Genomic DNA, 14,524 nt, shown 5'->3' with positions numbered 1-14,524 from the left:
TTTTCTCTCTCCAATATTTAAGTTTTTGTTTCCCACTATGATTGGACTTTCCTGGCTTCAGTTTCTTGTCCCAGTTAAGCAGTAAAGGAAACAAAAAGATATGAATGAAATTAGAAACATTTGGAATGAGCCTTAGAAATAGCTTTTGGGTTTCTTAGATTCCTGGCTACACCTCTTCAAAGGGCCTCCTCCTCCAGTCCCTGTCTCTTGCACCCACCTCTGAAATTCGCATTTACTCCTTTGCCCTGACCTCTTTTCTGCTGAGGGGCTGCTCTTTTGTTCCACGCCACTGAAACACTCGGTGCAAAGCAAAGCAAAGCAAAGCAAACAAGGAAATGAAAATTACATGTTGAAACACTGGAAAAGACCGGAAAATGGCTGAAACTTTGCACCCATCAAAATTTGTCTCTCTGACACTAATCCTCCAACGTTTCTCTGAAAGCAGAAACCAAACACTCCTCCAACTTCAAATAAATAAATAAAAAGACCAACCAAAAAAAAAACCACCAAACCAAAAAACACAACCCCAAACCAAACCACTAAACCCCACAACTCCAGTCAACCTGAATAATAAAATGAAAGCTCTGGTCCTATCTGTATTATCACATTTGAAGTCTCTGGAAGGGAAGTTTCCTCGACCAGACTACACTGATACTTTATGAAACTCCATGCTCTATAAAAGCCAACCGCAGCAAGCGATTGCCAACACCTAAGGCTTGCCCAGCGCTTTTCTTTACAAGGTTTTGGTGCTCTCTGCAAACAAGTGAGCTGGGAGTGCCTGTGAAATGCTTGCCTAATTTTACAGATAGAGAAATCCATGCAAGCAAAGAGCAGATGTCCGTGGCAAAACTGTGCACTAGTGGCAGAGAACTAAACTAGTGAAAAGATTTCAAAGCCATCCACAAGGTTTGGATCTTTTCTGCCTTCAGTAGTATTACAGGATTACGTAAGCCTCTCTTTGTGAGCCATTACTGGAGAAGGGAGAAAAAAGATCTCTTGGAAGCGATTCTGCACAGGCCATGTAGGTGAGATCACAGCTGCTATCCAAACAGACTATGCATGGCAAGAACAGGCTTCCTGTAAAACTGGAAGACTTGCAGGAAGATCAAGGAACATATTTACAAGATGGCACAGACAAAGTATCCTTCCCTTCTCTTGCCCAGCCTCAGCAACTTGGTGAAACACATGGTCTCACTTTCAGCTAAAACCACACTCACAAATACCTGTGGTGCAGAACCTTTGCCTCCATGCTCTATATACTGATGCACAAACAGATCCAACCACGCCGGGGACACTCGTTAGCAGAACACAGAATTTACCTTTTCAGAAGGAAAGGTAACTCATTCCCTATGATGGAAGGAAACATGGAAGAGTTATCTCAGGAAGAGATAATTCTGGACACCACAGTATAGGAAAGATTTTGAGGTTCTGGAGCATGTCCAGAGAAGAGGCCTGGTGAGGGATTTGGAGGATTGAGCAAGCTGGGGTTGTTTAGTCTGGAGAAAAGAAGGCTAAGGGGAGATCTTACTGCTCTCTTCAGCTTCCTGGGGGGAGGTTGTATCGAGGCTGATATTGGTCTCTTCTCCCAAGAAGGATGAGAGGAAATGGGTTTAAGTTGTGCCAGGGGAGGCTTGGATTGGACATGAGGAAAAAACTTCTTTACTGAGAGAATGGTGAGGCATTAGAACAGGCTGCCCAGGGAGGTGGTAGTCATCATCCCTAGAAATGCTCAAGGAGCGTGTGGATGTATAGATTAGTGGTCATGGTAGTTGGGCTATGGTTGGACTCAATGCTCTTAAAGGTCTTTTCCAACCTTAATGATTCAATAAATACCTGAAAACCCAAGACTTTGCTTGGGCTTCAGTTCCAAATCCCAAGAGCTTAATGCATGACATGAGAAAATTTACAGCACTGCTACAGAACTGAGGAGGATTTACTAGAGATGGAAGCATTTTAAGCCACTCTCCAATAGGTGTTTAGTAAGGTGAGCAATGTGCAAACTGAATTAGGATGTGGTATCTAGAAGTGTTAACATGCCTGCTTCGGGAGAAAAGCTACATCTTTATTTCATTGTAATTTATCTTTGCTTACACTCTGAGAGTGCTGCACAGTAATCTGGGGAGCCTGATGGATCAAGGTGCACAAAGTACAGCAAAGATGAGTACATGCAGAGGAAGATGCACAGTGTGAGCTCCCCAGTTAAAAAAAAAAGTAACAACTCCCATGTGCACTCAGAGCAGATACACATTTGGGTGTCTTCCTCTGTATGCCAGCCTGGGCAGCTACTTCTACAACACTGTTACTGACAATATACAAGCTACTATGTACACCAAGTTAAAGCTGAGCTACCTTGGGACCTGTCAAGAGCAGTCTCTCCAGACTCCACTGTCAGACTCCACTCAGCTATGATTCATGATACATTTACTAATTAAACTCATCCTTTTCTAGGCAGGCAAACCTCTCACTGTGACAAAGCAAAAGGGAAGACTAATCTGTATTTTACTTTCCACAACTAGAAGCCTCATGCTACCTCCATATGTGTTTGGACCACAGACCAGTTAGCTGTGTGGCAGTTGACATTAAAAGGATTAGTAAATTAAGCTCAAATAATTGTCTTAAAAACTTTTGACTGTTGAATGTTTATATTTGAGAGGATCAAAAGGAAATCTACTTTGTAGTGTGCACTGTGGTCAGCAAGGGGCAGAGAGGGATTTAAATGACTTAACTGCAAAACTGTTATCACCTTGATAAGTCCCAGTGTTAATAGTTCAGCAATAGAAGTCAAAAATGCACTTGGAATTTGTTCCCAAAATCAATTGGCTGACTTAGAGACAAGTCAAGCTCTTTATTTGCTTGAAAGCACTTGGTCAGAAGAAATAGAGAATGCTACTAAAATATAGTCAAGAATATAAAAAAAAGCACTTTCCAGTGACTTCTGAACTGCATCATTCAGGGGGGTTTGGGAGTGGGGTTTATAAGCTTTTTATTTTTTTTAAGCAACCTGAAGCCTGGTCTGGATCTGGTACCTGAGTGCTACCACTCAGGAGTCAATCAGGAGCATGGTTTTCCCCTGAATTATTCCATTTTATGGCAGTGAAAATCCAGTAAAGCTGAAGCAGCAAGGAGGTTGCAGACTACAGTACAAGAACAGGTCCCATGTAACATCTGGAGTTTGGTTACAGACATAAATTGCTGCCATTTATCAGCTTATCTGCTCAAATTGCTGATGACCATGCCATTAACACAGACAACTACGAAGGAGGGGAGTTTGCTGCACATATGCAGGTACATAGAAAATACATAGAATAAACCAGGTTGGAAGAGACCTTCAAGATCATCGGTGTGTGTACCAAAGCAATGTCTTCAGGAATCAGCCTGAATCAGCCTGTTTCACCTTGGCAACATGCAAGAAAGCAATGAATCTGCTGATAGAGACAAGATGGTCTAGCATAGAAGCAAGTGTGGGAGTGGGACACATCATGGGCTGCGTGGGGAGGTGGTGGAGGTGTTCAAAAGGGGATTGGACGTGGCACTTGGTGCCATGGTTTAGTGGTCATGAGGTCTTGGCTAACAGGTTGGACTTGATGATCTTTGAGGTCTCTTTCAACCTCGGTGATTCTGTGATATCATCTTCATAATGCTTTTATTGCTTTGCTTTCTTGCACCTTCCTTTATTCCGAAGCAAGGTTCTAAACAAATTTCTTTGCTTTTGCTTTTAAATCTTTTCCAGTAAATATGTCTCTGAGATCTGACACTTTGAGGCATAGCAAATCCAGCAATGTTGGAGTGTCTACCACTCAACAGATCGCAGAGCTCCTAAAACTCATGGGAGCATCACTAGGTTACAGGGATGGCTAATGCGAGGTAGGTGGACAGCACGGAGTTGCCAGGCTGCAGGGAGGGACTCCATTTGCCAGCCGCTAATCTGATCAAGAGCTGTCATAAAGCCCACATGACATCAGTTCTTCAAAACAGAGAAAAACGTTGAGACTAGACAGGAAAACGCAGGACAGTCTCTACCTGTGCTTAAGTTTCAAAGTAACAATGTCCAAGAGCATTTGATCTGCCAGGCATTCAGAAAATCTCGGCTATAAAACTACCACTAAAATACGTAATACATTCCAGACAAAGACATAAAGCTTTCAGATTAGGTGCCAAACATCCAATTTTCAGTTTGCAATAGCTCTTTTGAGAAGAAGTCTCTTCACTTCACGAAATACTTCTTCAAATAACTGATCTTCTGGCTTTGGATGCACTTTTAAAAGCAGTTTCTGTGCATGCTAGCACAGGTATCTTGTAATGCTGTATATGTAATAAAGTCACTGCCTTTTCAAAGCGTGATGAAGGTGAAACAAACTAGCACAACCCTGCTCCCACCCCAGAGGAGTGTCAGACCATAATTTTTGTCATTACCTTAAATCTCTTCTTTTGGCCAGCTCTCCTGGTGAGATAACCCAGGGCAGGCTCTGGGGAAGGCATTCCAGGGCTTCAGGAGGAAAGTCTGAGAAATCCACACCATACTCTGTCAGGATCCCTTCTGTTTCTGGCTCAATCTCTCCAGCCTGTCCAAGACTTTTGGCCAAGTGCCTGCAGAAAGAAAGAAAAGGATGCTTTTGTGAAGTGTATAATTCCCACTGTCATGTTGTGACTGTCCCCACAGAGAGGCTGTGGAGCCCCCACACGTACTCCACATAGTCACTTCTCCACCAGTTTTGGCAGGGAACTTAGCAGGAACTCAGACCACACCATGACTTATGTCTGCTGGAGACACAAAGCACTATGCAGACACTACCCTGGGATGTTTTGTGCATCTCGTTTTAGGGAAACATTTTATATTACTAGGTTTTTGCAGAGGTAAGAAAACGTCAAATTTTAGGAGAAAATAATCTAACAGGGCTAAGAAAAGCCCAGCTCTCCACACAGGCAGCTCTACCTTTGCACATGGCTGGTTCCCTTGAGCCCCTTCTTCCTCTCCTCACCACTGAAAATAGGAAACCCCTCACCACCCAAAATAGGAAACAGAACCCCACAGGATCCCAGACAGTTCCACAGAAGACAGCTCCCTGGGAGCTCAGCACGCTGCTCTCCACCAAAGAGGACACACACCTCTGCCTGGGCAAACACATGCCTTGTAAAGACAGAGGTGTGAAGAACTCTGACTACCTTCCTTACAGGTGTTGCACACACAGATATGTCCATGGATTGTCTTTCCAACCATTTTCCAGGCTCTTCCAGGACCTAAACATTCTCAGTTTGCTCCTCCTCTTAAAGCTAAGCAGAAGCCTCTAAACCAGGAGCCGACTGGAAAGAAGCCAATGATCTAGAAGCAAATCATAAATGGAGGAAACTGTCCCCCACATGCTAATAGTCTTTGATGAAGTATTCTGCACATGTGTGGATAAGGCTGCTGCTCTGTTATGCTTACAGAAAGTTTCCATCTGCTACAGTGCAAACCTCAGGACTCATTTGTCCAAGAGCTCTGCTGTCAAACAAGCACTCAGCTCTGGACAAAGTGTGCAACCCAGGTCTCCAGAGGAGCAGGACATTTGTTTCCTCCCCAGCTGGTTACAAATACCACATGATGAGAACCTACACCCCAGGGTGGCTCTTCATGTCCCCTTTCTCACCCCAGATCACTCTGCAGTATACAGAGGCAAATTATTGTGTTTTTTTTCTTTTAATATACTGCCATCAGGGCAAATGGCACATTACAGCCACAGAGATAACACTCCTGACCCAAGAAAATTACAACTGAAATTAAGGCAAATCTATCAAAATATGACACAGAAGAGAGGGGTAATAACACAGCGCAGAACCAGCCGCTCTAATAAGTGTTTTTTTTCCCCCACCGCATAAAATACACAATCATTATATTGATCCTTCTGCTTTAATTCCAATGAGTGAGAACAGGCACTAATTATGTTCCAAAATTGGGGCCAAAGCAGTGCACTTGTCATTTGGATGAGCCAGACGCTCTCAGGGCTTCAAATGTGCCATAAAGCCACAGAACAAACCCCGTCCGCGCGGCGCGAGAGAGCCCATCTTCTTTATGGGAGCAGGGCTCGCTCTCTCCTCACCACGGGAAGGGCTGTGCAATAAACCTGTCACACTGGGTAATATGCTGGAAAGGATAGCGCGCTTCGTGGCCTGCTAAATTGCAGAGCTCACGTTGCCTCGCTTTAAAATCAAAATGAAAACAAGGATAAAAGATATTTCCCTCCATTGTTTCAATTTGATGTACGAACTCTATGGCAGGAATACGTGCGCCACTGGCGTCGAGGCAGAGCTCTCTGCTCCCGCAGCTCGGTCCCAGTCTGATCCTTATTTTAATGTAAGCAAACAGGGCATCAGTTTTATCTGCCTCGCTCTCTCAGCAGCACCAATAAACCAGAAAAACCACTGCCCCTCATTTCCAGCTCCTCGTGGGGAGCTGGGGGGCTGAGCAAGGAAGAGCTGGCGGGCTCGCAGGCACACCCAGCACAGAAAGAGATGGACTGAAGAGAGTGGAAAAGAGGGGACATGTTGCCCTACCTAAATGAAATGGCATGGGCTTGAGGCTCAGGTGCCCTTCACTTGGAAGGGTAGAGCTGCCAAGTGCACCAAGAGGGCAGCTGGACATCTGTATGACAAGTCAAAGAAAGCACCTTTGAATGCCAGAGTGCTTTCCAGCTCAGTCTTGAAACCCATGTTCTCTTGATCCGTTTACTGAAATTAGATTAGAACCATAAGGGGTTTACCCAGAGGTTTGATATAGGGCTAATATTTTTTTAATAGTAATTAACATTTGATTTACAGTGTTCCAGGGAACATTTCCCAAGTACCTTGAAATAAAAAGTGTACAACTGGCTTTAATTGGGGCCATGTTACAGTCACGCAGACGCAATGGCTTGCATCAGAGCGAAATCTGACAGGACAGCATGTGATCAAAGGTAAGCCATATAGGATCACCGGTGGCCCTGGAGTAAGAGCCAGGCTGTAAAATCACTCACGGGGCTCCACGGCCACCAAGGGCAGCAAGAATAGTTCAAGAGGCTTATAAACAACAAGAGGCACAGGGCCCAGCGGCAGTCAGACGCTCGCTCCCAGGCAGTCTCGGTGTCTGTGACACCCCAGGCGTGCGTAGGGCTTTCAGTTAAAAACCAGAAATAAATAAAGTAAAATGTTAAAAGGTAAAAACTGTTGTGAGGGCTACAGACGTCAGCGTTCCCAGTCTGTGACGTGGATGGGGGAGCATTACTGTGAATTCCTTGAATACCCTCAGACTGACGTCAGGCTCGGTGGCAGTGTGCTGTGGTCAGGGCGTCGGGCAGCAAGCAGGTCAGGGTATTCTTCCAAACCAGCCATGGCTGGTTTGGAAGCTCATTGAACTGGTCCAAGCTGCCATCTCACCAGAGCTTGACCTCCCAGGTGTGTGCAGCTGGGGCAGAGCCACACTCGTGCTGCCATCCTCCCTTTTGTGGTGACACTGAACACATCTGTTTGGCCACCCATTTCTACAACCATTTGAGCCCTTTCCACTCCTCAGACTCAGATAAAACTGTCCAATGTGTTCAAAGTTTACATGATAAGAACTCTCCCAAAAGACAAAGCCTAATTACAGAAGGCTTGTTTCCTTTGGAAAGCCACAGGCTTCCAAGTGAGAACAAATAACTTAAGGTTGTCAAGTTGGGGACTTAACAACCTTACTCAATCTTTCTTGGAGCACCCATGACCATGGTCATCCTCCATGGACAGTATCCTTCAGCAGCCAGAGAACATCCAACACATCAATAAGCCACCATTTCTAGAGGAAGCTTGTACAGGAGCAGAAGAAGGGAGAGCAAAGAAGGTCACATGGCTGCTCCCACTACCCAAGGCCTGGAACTGTGCAAGCTTGATAAGCCTAAAGGGCACAGAGGAGAGGGCAAGATGGTTGCAGGGCTGAGCATCACAGAGACAGAGAGCTGTGTCACAGGAAACCCCGGCACCCAAGAGTATAGTCCAGCCCCACTCCACACCACAGATCTGCCTTACTTTAGTTTCTGGGCCACTCATCACCAGAATGCAAGAGCAGCATGGTACTCCCCATACAGAGGGGACCACACCATGCTTCAGAGTAGTACAGTGAGTAGCTGTGCCAAGGGAACACAGCTTTCCTGGGAGACAGATCCACCTGCAAGAAGGTGTTTTCCAACAGTTACACTGCTCAGGGATTGGACTTTCCCTCAAGCCTTATGCTGAGCCAGAGATGAAAGGAATTCAAGCCACCTGGGTGGCTTTGGAAAGAGCATCAAGTCAAAGAATACCTTACAAGGTTTCATTTCATTGCAAATGCTGTGACAAATCTTGTCACCTTGACAGAACAACATGTAAGGCCCTGAGCTAGAACAGCCACAAGCCCTCTGCAACACACAGGGAGTCAATGATTCAATGTTTTACTACCAGTGTTCTCTATAGTCTCATCCATCATCATACATGAGGGCAAAAATATTTCACCTTCACCACCTCCAAAAGTGCAGAGAGGTCTGAACTAACACTCCAAACCGCCCTGCACTCCAACGCAGAAAAAAGGTCACCAGGAAAATAACTGCACGTGACAGAACTTGTAACACTTATTTAGGAAAGGAGAGTATTTTGGAGTTATTTTGCTCTAACTGCTACCTGAAGCAGGTGCAGTTGGATGGCATTTCACTGCCACACTAAAATCACCTCGCGTGCGCAAGGGAGCACAGCAGCACACGCTCAGCTCATTGCCAGAGGGTCACGAAGCCCTGAGGCCCTGCCTGCTGGGGTGACAGGGTAGCCTTCAAGAGGGGACAGCATCTCGCTGGTGACCACCAGGTGGCAATCACGACACAGAAACGCACCCCCCTCCCCAAGGGGACCTCCAGGGACTATTAGGCTCCCCCTGTGCAGGTGACTACTCTAGGTGGGTAGTGTCACCACCAAACTCTTGGCCAGGGCATCCCACTGCTCCAGCTGCACATGGTCACTGTGATAAGCCAGACTATGCCATTAACTTTGCTTGGAAACCTGGCACTGAACTTCCCAAGGGAAAAGGAAAGCTGAGGAAGCTGCATGACCAGCCAGAAGGAGTTCAGCTGCAGCATGGAGAGTACCTGGAAACACTCAAGGCAGCAATGGAAAATGCCAACTATGGAGGGAATTTCCCTTGTCATACTTCCAGCAGACTTTGTGCACAGTGATGGCCTCTATGTTCTCTAGTCCAGACACCTTCAAAACCATGGTGGTGATGCCACAGGAGTATCATGAAGTCAGTGGGCAGAACTAAGTTCAAAAACTAAGCATGCAAGGACCTGCAGTTCACTTGCTCTTCTCTCCTTCAAGTGGGTCATGCCTAGCAACATGGCTTATAACCAAACTTATAAACCAGCCCTAAAGCAAACAGAAACTTTTGGGACCCTCAAGAGGTTGTTTCCTTGTCTTTTAGTGTTTAAACAAGCATGTAATAATTATAGTTAAAAACAAAATGGGTCACCAAGGTTTTATGCTCCCATCTCCATAAGGCACTTACTGAAGTGCAATCAAATCCCAGAGGAAATGGCAATGTATGAAGACAAATGTGAACGTTTTCTTTCCTGACAACACCCTTTACATCTTGGAAACTACCAAAACAGCCAGATGAGAATATACAATGTTGTCAGAAGCACAAATTAAAGCTGTACATACTAGCCCACCCTCCTGATTTCCCTTGTTTCTGCTGAAAAGGGGGGTTGTTCATGACAAGAAGCCAAGCAGTACAATCACCCTCCAGTCTTTTCTCTGTTGGAGTCAAAGAAGACAAAGAAAATCTCTTGCCAATAAGAAACTTAGTCACAGTGAAGTTTGCAGCACAGCCAGCCCCTAGTTAAGTGAGGCTCAAAGGGAGGCCACTGCAGTTCATGCACTGCAGTTTAACTGGGAAATACTGAGTGACTTAACAGCTATGTGGCTCTCAAAGAGCACACGTGAAATTTGCTACTACTGGGCACATAAAACAGCCACAACTGATAATGAACTTAAAATCAGGGAAACAGGGACTGCAATTGAGTTTACCTTTTAGTTCTAGGGCTGATAGATGTGCCAATATACTTACTCTTTAAAGGAGAAAAGTAAAAATTAAACCCAGGATTTATATAAGTCTTAAGCTTTACCAGGACTTTGAGCTGAGGACTCCAAGAAACCCCACGATGCTGACACTGTACATCAGCTATGCTGCCCCATCAGAACAGCTCTCCAAAGACAAGAGAAAAGTTGGGCTTTATGCCCAGTTCCCACTAGCATGAATGCTCCAGATGACATCCAGATCCTCCACCTGTAAAACCTGACTACATTGCCATAGGTTAGATGTACATAATCTGGATCACCAACTAAACCAGGATTACTCAGTTTTTCCCAGGGTAACTGAATAGATTTATCAATGTCCACCATTTCTTACTGAGACCCACTCAACAGGAAACAGTGTGGCCACTCTAGGTGGGAATGATGCTGAGAAAGGTAAAATGAATTTGCAGTCTGGATCCAGTCCAGCACAGATCATTTGTGTAGCCCTGTCTTAAAACCTCTCCCCTCATGGTAGTGCCTGCAATTTGAACTCTAGGCAGCAATGGCTTGACAAATGCCTCCTGAAATGCACAGAGTGCAACACCCTTCTCATCTGCTTCTGCAGTGAATTAATCTTCTCATGATTTCTACTATCCTCCCTTTATGCAATCCAAACCTAAAACCACAAAAATCTGTGACTTCTTACCACTTCTTATCAGTAAAAGCTAAAAAACCACAGGTGAGCCTCACAGCTACTGACCTTCTTCCACTGGCATAAGTGAAATGCCTACACACTGTGTATTACTCTTACACAAAGAGAGGAAAGTTTGAAAGGCTGCCCAGCCCCCCCCAGTGCTCATGTTGGTCAAGGCTAAATACCTGTGTGTGCTCCCTCTACACTGCAAGTTCTTCTGCACAACGCCCACAATTCATTAATGCTGTGATGTGCCAGTACACTGAAGCAAGCAATAAAAGTCATTATCATTGTGTACCCATGAGATTAACTAGTGAAGAACTCCAACTGGGAAGCATCAGTCATCTCTGCTTCCAATGGCTGCCACATACCCTGCTGCAAAGTTGCTGTCTTCTTTCCAGTCCACTATGCGACAGATGAAGAGCGTATTTGAATAGTCCTCAGGCCTGGTCACAAAGTCTGGAGGGCAATCAGCCAGGGATACGTAGACCCTGGGTACTCTGTGGTCAACAGGTGAGAACATGGCACACCTCTTGAAGAGTTCACTGTTCTTGTCTGCCAGAAGCTTGATGAAGCCACTAGCTGCTCGGGAATGCTTCTTCTCCAAAATATAGACCACCTGGAAGAGGCAAAGGTTTCCACAGTTAATACCTTCACACAGAATCACAGAATCACCAAGGTTGGAAGAGACCTCAAAGATCATCAAGTCCAACCTGTCACCACAGACCTCATGACTAAGCCATGGCACCAAGTGCCACGTCCAATCCCCTCTTGAACACCTCCCGGGACGGTGACTCCACCACCTCGCTGGGCAGCCCATTCCAATGGCAAACGACTCTCACAGTGAAGAACTTTCTCCTCACCTCCAGCCTAAACTTCCCCTGGTACAGCTTGAGACTGTGTCCCCTTGTTCTGGTGCTGGTTGCCTGGGAGAAGAGACCAACCCCCTCCTGGCTATGACCTCCCTTCAGGTAGTTGTAGAGAGCAATAAGGTCTCCCCTGAGCCTCCTCTTCTCCAGGCTAAACAACCCCAGCTCCCTCAGCCTCTCCTCACAGGGCTGTGCTCGAGGCCTCTCCGCAGCCTTGTTGCCCTTCTCTGGACATGTTCAAGTGTCTCAATGTCCTTCTTAAATTTAGTTTCTTTAACAGAATACAGATACACAGAGGCTCAGCAGAATATCTGAAAAAAAGTCGTGGGGCCTAGATGATGTTTTCCCTCTGTGTGTATCTCTGTGTGTGCTTTTGAACTGAGTAACTATTCAAAAAGTACTTTCCTTGCCATCTTGCTCATGGCTATAGAAGTGCTAAGCTTCTTCCAAGTGCTAGCTCCCTACTGCAATTTTCTTGATTACAGAACAAAACCAGACAAGAAGCAGATGCTTCCAAATGCAGGGAATTAGCCACAACATACAAGCAACTACTGTAAAAAACTTTAACTTGTATCCTCGGCCTGTGATTTCACCACTCAGCACAGAACAGGCCAGTCCAAAACTGGTGCCACTGGCAGATCCAATGCTAACCACAGGAAAGGATGTGCTGTGGGGAATTTGGCAGTCCTTCCCTCTGTGCTTTCTGAAGTTAGGGGTTATTTTACCTTTATACAAGATGGCTTTGAAAAGAATAATAAATTACAATATCACTAAATAATTGTTCCAGAGAGGTGTTCATCCAGGCTATATTTTTGTAGACCATAATAAATCATGGATAACAGAAATATTATAGCTGATTTCCTAAGCTTATTCAGAAGAATCCTTCCAGAAGGTTTCAGAAGCTGCATCTCTGTGCAATGCCAAGCACTGGAATTGCCACGCTGGATAAGACCAGAGGGCAGCCCAGCCCACAACAGGGACCAGAATCAGAGGCTGTAAGGGAAAGCACAAGAAGTGGAAGAGACCTGACTAAGCCTGACCCAGTAGTCCTTTTCTGGTCTCTTAACACTCAGAGATTGACTCAAATCTTGATCCAACAGCACCAGCAGCCTTTCCGAAGTCTGTAAGAATTAATTCTGACAACTTTGGACATCCTCACTCTCATATTAGTATCCAATCTGTTTCCTGAATCTTGCTAAGTAATTCTGTGCAACAAATAAAGGGAATTTAAACCAGTATAATTCGTAAAAACAACAATACACTTGATTTTTATCAGATTGGACAATTGCTCTCTTGGAAATGGGGAATGAGATTCAAAGATCAACAGACAGAGACCAGAGGGAGGTCAGGGCTGGTCTCCTTCAGCCTTTGGGAGCAGACACGTGCTTGCCTGTCACTCTCCACGGAGTTACCTTGGCTGTCCTCTGAAGGAATTTATCTGGGAGGAGCCTGGGATCATTCACCTTGGGTCCATCATCTTGCTTTGCTCTGTGCATGCCACCAATTCCACCAGGCTTTGCTGCATCAAACAAACACAACAGTTAATGCAGAACATTGCCATGACAAATTTGTGTTGGGCCTGTCCTGTAAACTGCAATAACAAGGTGCAAGAAATAGACTTATTTGAAAGGAAAAAGACCTCTCCAGTCTTAGAACAGCCAAGCATGAAGCAATTACTATTTCTCCAGACTACCCCACAGAGAGCAGATATACATCCACTCACGATGCAGCTCTGCTGAAAACCAACAAAAATCAACCCAAAGCCTAACCTTACAAGTAGAACTACAGCAGCCATAACAAACAGAATGGTGGAAAACAGAGTCTGTTTGTTAAATATCAAGAACTAAATGAATTTCCTAGGCTTTTTAGTTGAAGTCATTTAACATTATATAAGTAGCCCTTTAAGCACATGTATTTAATTTCACATATTTAAGTACACATATTTCATTTCCTTGAAAAACATTGTGTAAGGACATAAAATGCAGGTTTGTCTTTAAAACTGAAACTGTATCTATTAAGCAGACCCTCTTTGGCTGGCTTATGAAAAGTAATCACTATATATGATGAACAGCTCCCTCCTCCCCAGAAATCTCTCATCCAGATACCACTAATATTTAAATCATCTGTCAATTAATCTCTAGTTTGAAATTTTTAAATCTTTAAGTATGTGAGTTTGGAAGGATCTGCTACAGATCACAGTATCACAGTACATGAGAGGTTGGAAGGGACCTCAAGAGATCATCGAGTCCCACCCTCCTGCTAAAGCAGGATCACTTAGAGTGGTCTGTACAGGAATGCATCCAGATGGGTTTTGAAAGTCTCCAGAGAAGGAGACTTCACAACCTCCCTGGGCAGCCTGCTCCAGTGCTCTGCCACCCTCACTGTAAAGAAGTTTCTCCCCATATTGAGGTGAAATCTTTTATGTTCAAGCTTGAACCTGTTGTTCCTTGTCTTATTAGTGCACATCACTGAAAAGAGCTTCGCCCCCTCCACTTGACACCCACCCCTCAGATATTTATACACATTGATGAGATCCCCTCTCAGTCCTCTCTTCTTAAGACTAAACAACCCCAGGGATCTCAGTCTCGCTTCATAGATGGTTGGCACACCAAATGCATTTAGTATTTACAAACATTGAATGTGATCTGTGACAAGGAGAAGGCTGTAATCAGTCCCTTCTTGTGTTGCATCCCTGCTCAGCCTGTGGTCGATGCTCTGATGGCATTTTTTGGATGGAACTATCCATGTGCTGTTGTCTGGAAGGCTTGTGGAACATGGCTGCTTTATTCCCCTTGTACAGCAATTGCATCCATCTCAAGCACGTGTGCTAAAATTAGGCCTAGAGGGTTCAAAAGAAATTTTGATTTCTTAAGGAGAGACCATGGCACCAACTGCAATTTCCAAGGGACAAAGCTGTCACTGCTTCCCTTAGAAGCCA

The 14,524-nt window shown here is 44.9% G+C and overlaps 1 protein-coding gene across 1 annotated transcript in view; it reads right to left on the bottom strand.

The window, feature by feature from the left end:
- The window catches only part of DIS3L2 (DIS3 like 3'-5' exoribonuclease 2), a 198,286-nt gene that overhangs the window by 109,404 nt on the left and 74,358 nt on the right, over positions 1–14,524 (bottom strand). The window contains exons 7-9 of the mRNA XM_054166737.1: positions 12,999–13,105; positions 11,089–11,336; positions 4,414–4,587 (exon numbers count right to left, since the gene is read on the bottom strand). Of these exons, the coding sequence (XP_054022712.1) occupies positions 4,414–4,587; positions 11,089–11,336; positions 12,999–13,105 (529 nt within the window). The remainder of the gene's footprint in view (positions 1–4,413; positions 4,588–11,088; positions 11,337–12,998; positions 13,106–14,524) is intronic.

This window comes from Dryobates pubescens, chromosome 13, assembly GCF_014839835.1.
Source record: "Dryobates pubescens isolate bDryPub1 chromosome 13, bDryPub1.pri, whole genome shotgun sequence".
NCBI lineage: Eukaryota > Metazoa > Chordata > Aves > Piciformes > Picidae > Dryobates > Dryobates pubescens.
Note: the sequence above shows the minus strand (reverse complement) of the source record. Positions and strands in the feature narration are given on the sequence as shown.